This window comes from Myotis brandtii, unplaced genomic scaffold (genome assembly GCF_000412655.1).
Source record: "Myotis brandtii unplaced genomic scaffold, ASM41265v1 scaffold1733, whole genome shotgun sequence".
In the NCBI taxonomy this organism is placed as follows: Eukaryota; Metazoa; Chordata; class Mammalia; order Chiroptera; family Vespertilionidae; genus Myotis; species Myotis brandtii.
The window spans coordinates 599,559-603,025 of record NW_005356400.1 but is presented as its reverse complement, the minus strand read 5'-3'; the positions used below and the strand labels follow the sequence as shown (position 1 = coordinate 603,025).

The 3,467-nt window shown below is 59.1% G+C and overlaps 1 protein-coding gene across 1 annotated transcript in view; it reads left to right on the top strand.

Moving 5' to 3' along the window:
* Positions 1-3,467, top strand: part of FAM65B (family with sequence similarity 65, member B) — a 31,906-nt gene that overhangs the window by 14,590 nt on the left and 13,849 nt on the right. The window contains exons 10-12 of the mRNA XM_014537144.1: positions 1,006-1,135; positions 1,768-1,917; positions 3,317-3,463. Coding sequence (XP_014392630.1) covers positions 1,006-1,135; positions 1,768-1,917; positions 3,317-3,463 — 427 coding nt within the window. The remainder of the gene's footprint in view (positions 1-1,005; positions 1,136-1,767; positions 1,918-3,316; positions 3,464-3,467) is intronic.

Genomic DNA, 3,467 nt, shown 5'->3' with positions numbered 1-3,467 from the left:
TGTGTGCAGGTAGATTGGAGGTGTGCAGGCAGGTGGTACGTGTGCAGGTCGGTGGTATGTGTGCAGGCAGGTGGTAGGTGTGCAGGCAGGTGGTGTGTGTGCAGGTAGATTGGAGGTGTGCAGGCAGGTGGTGTGTATGCAGGCAGGTGGTATGTGTGTAGGCAGGTGGTATGTATGCAGGCAGGTGGTATGTGTGCAGGTAGATTGGAGGTGTGCAGGCAGGTGGTGTGTGTGCAGGCAGGTGGTAGGTGTGCAGGCAGGTGGTAGGTGTGCAGGCAGGTGGTACGTGTGCAGGCAGGGGGTAGGTGTGCAGGCAGGTGGTACGTGTGCAGGCAGGGGGTAGGTGTGCAGGCAGGTGGTACGTGTGCAGGCAGGGGGTAGGTGTGCAGGCAGGTGGTACGTGTGCAGGCAGGGGGTAGGTGTGCAGGCAGGTGGTACGTGTGCAGGCAGGGGGTAGGTGTGCAGGCAGGTGGTACGTGTGCAGGCAGGGGGTAGGTGTGCAGGCAGGTGGTACGTGTGCAGGCAGGGGGTAGGTGTGCAGGCAGGTGGTACGTGTGCAGGCAGGGGGTAGGTGTGCAGGCAGGTGGTACGTGTGCAGGCAGGGGGTAGGTGTGCAGGCAGGTGGTACGTGTGCAGGCAGGGGGTAGGTGTGCAGGCAGGTGGTACGTGTGCAGGCAGGGGGTAGGTGTGCAGGCAGGTGGTACGTGTGCAGGCAGGGGGTAGGTGTGCAGGCAGGTGGTACGTGTGCAGGCAGGGGGTAGGTGTGCAGGCAGGTGGTACGTGTGCAGGCAGGTGGTACGTGTGTGTGATGATGACTGCTGGTCCCTCGAGTGGTTCTTACACTCAGCTTCCTCTCATCTTGTCTGATTTTCTGACAAACCACTGGGCCCCGCCCCGCCCCTCCCGCTGGTTAGAATTTCCATGAGTGAAACCAGGTGCTTCCAGAGCCTGCGGTCGGTCAGGCAGGTGCCTGACAGCTCACCTCCGGGACCTGCTGTTTTCCAGCCCCTTCGACGTGGAGGACGTGACCCCGTCCGCCGGCACCGGGAGCAAGGCGGCCGCCCTGCAGCGGAGGATGTCCATTTACAGCCAGGGCACCCCCGAGACGCCCACCTTCAAAGACCACGCCTTCTTCGTAAGTTCAGTGTGATTCTGGGGTGGAGACGTGAGCCCGAGGCCGTGGCCTCGTGTCCCAAACACTGACACCCTGCAATAGGGCCTGACCCTGCGTTAGGGCCTCTCGTCCTCTCGTCCTTCCTAGCGACGCGGTTCTCAAGCTCACCCCCTACTCACCCAGCGACACCCCAGCCGCCTCTGCTGCGCGCACAGGCGGCCCCGCTGCCTTCCTGCCCGTCCCCCGCGCTCCCTGCCGCTTTGGTAATAACACGGATTCCTCCCGAACCTTCTCTAACAGCAGCATTTTTTTTTGTTGTTCTGTTAATTCTCGCCCGAGGATACTTTTCCATTGATTTTTAGGGAGAGTGGGAGAGAGAGGGAGAGACAGAGAGACACTTTGATTGGTTGCCTCCTGCAAGCGCCCCGACCAAGGCTGGGGCCGGGGAGGAGCCTGCAACCGAGGTACATCCCCTTGATGGGACTCGAACCCTGGACCCTTCGGTCCCCAGGCCGACGCTCTGTCCACTGAGCCACACCGGCTGGGGCGCGATCAGCATTTTGCCGCCGCCTGTGTTCTAACCTGAAACGCTTGCCGAGACGCTCACCCTAACCTGTCCCTGCTCTCCCTGTCCCCGTCTCTCGCTCCGGAAGCGGTGGCTGCAGCCCTCCCCGGACAAGCCCCGGCGGCTGTCCGCCCTGAGCGCCTTGCAGGACACGCTCCTGGCCAAGCTGCACCGCAGCCGCTCTGTGTGCGACCTGCCCTCCCTCAGGCTGAGGCCCAAGGCCGTGCTCGAGTCCTATGTGAGTGCGGCCCAGCGGCCGCGGGGCGGGGGCTGCGTGCTCTGCTTGTCTCCTGCTTGTCCTCTGTCCGCTCCCTGGGCGGGGACTCGTCTTGCATGCAGTTGGTGGGAGAGCCCTGTGTCTTTCTCGTCTAACCACCCTGCTTCTGTGCTGTGGTTCGTCTCCGCTGCTGTGAGGACACCCACGGTAACGGTAACGGGCTTCCCCTTTTTAAAGTGACACAGTGACACTGAGGCCCGGGGGGACTTGATGCCAAGTACCCGAGTCCTTGTGCTCGGTGCTCACCAGGAAGGGCTGGGGAGGAACTCGGGCTTAAACCCACGTGACTAGCGCTGTTTCCTTTAAAAAGGTTCTTCGTTCACTGGTCTCAGTTCACTGTAGTGTTTGTACCAACTTAATAAAAGCAGAACGGAGCCCGGCCCGCGGGGCTCAGGGGGTGAGCGTCGACCTATGAACCAGGGGGTCACGGTTCGATTCCGGGTCGGGGCACAGGCCCGGGTTGCAGGCTCGATCCCCAGTGGGGGGCGAGCAGGAGGCAGCCGGTCAATAATTCTCTCATCATTGGTGTTTCTGTCTCCCTCTCCCTTCCTCTCTGAAATCAATAAAGATATATTTAAAAAATAAAATAAAAGCCGAACAAAGTATCACATCTTTTCAATGAAATAGCATGTCTTTCAAGCTAGATGCCAAAAGAGGGTTTTTGTTTGTTTGTTTTGTTTTTGTTACAAAGGCGTTCAGTTTATGCTCATCGGAGCCGGCTGTTCTCACATTCACGTCCCCGGATCCCCCGTGCGCTCCTCTCCGTACGGCAGTGAATGTGCAGTCTCACGCACAGGCCGGGGCACACAAGTGTTTTAAGTTGGTGCTGTTACCCCTACGTGTGGCTGCGAAGCTGTGAGGTCCTGGGATCAGGGAACAAACTCCTGGCCGGGCCCCAGCCTTTCCCCGGGAAAATGTGAACGTCCACCCGGAAAGGGAGGTTTTTAAAGGCCTGTTTGCTGTAGCTGGACACACACACACACACAAAACCAACAAACAAAATGCTACTATGATGAGAGATCTGGGTTTTTACTTATTTTATTTTTTAAAAAGTAGTTTTATTGATTTCAGAGAGGAAGGGAGAGGGAGAGGGAGAGAAACATCACTGATGAGAGAGAATCCTGGATCGGCTGCCTCCTGCACGCCCCACGCTGGGGCCGGATCGAGCCCGCAACCCGGGCATGTGCCCCGACCTGGAATCTAACCATGAACTCCTGGTTCACAGGTCGACGCTCAACTGCTGAGCCACACCAGCTGGGCTGGCTTTTTATTTTAATTGTGTTACAGCTTATCTGGAAATCAACCACACCAGACACCTCACCTGTATTTAAAAATAACACGAGATGCCTCTCTCCCGCAGTCGAACCTCCCGGACGACACCTTCGAGAGCGACAAGGCTGCCCAAGAGAAGAGGCCGCTGTCCCTCAGCTTCGACGACCTGCCCAACGGGGACTGTGCCCTCCCCGCCAGCCCGGCTGGCTCCCTCGCCAACTCGTGCCCGGCCCACCCCG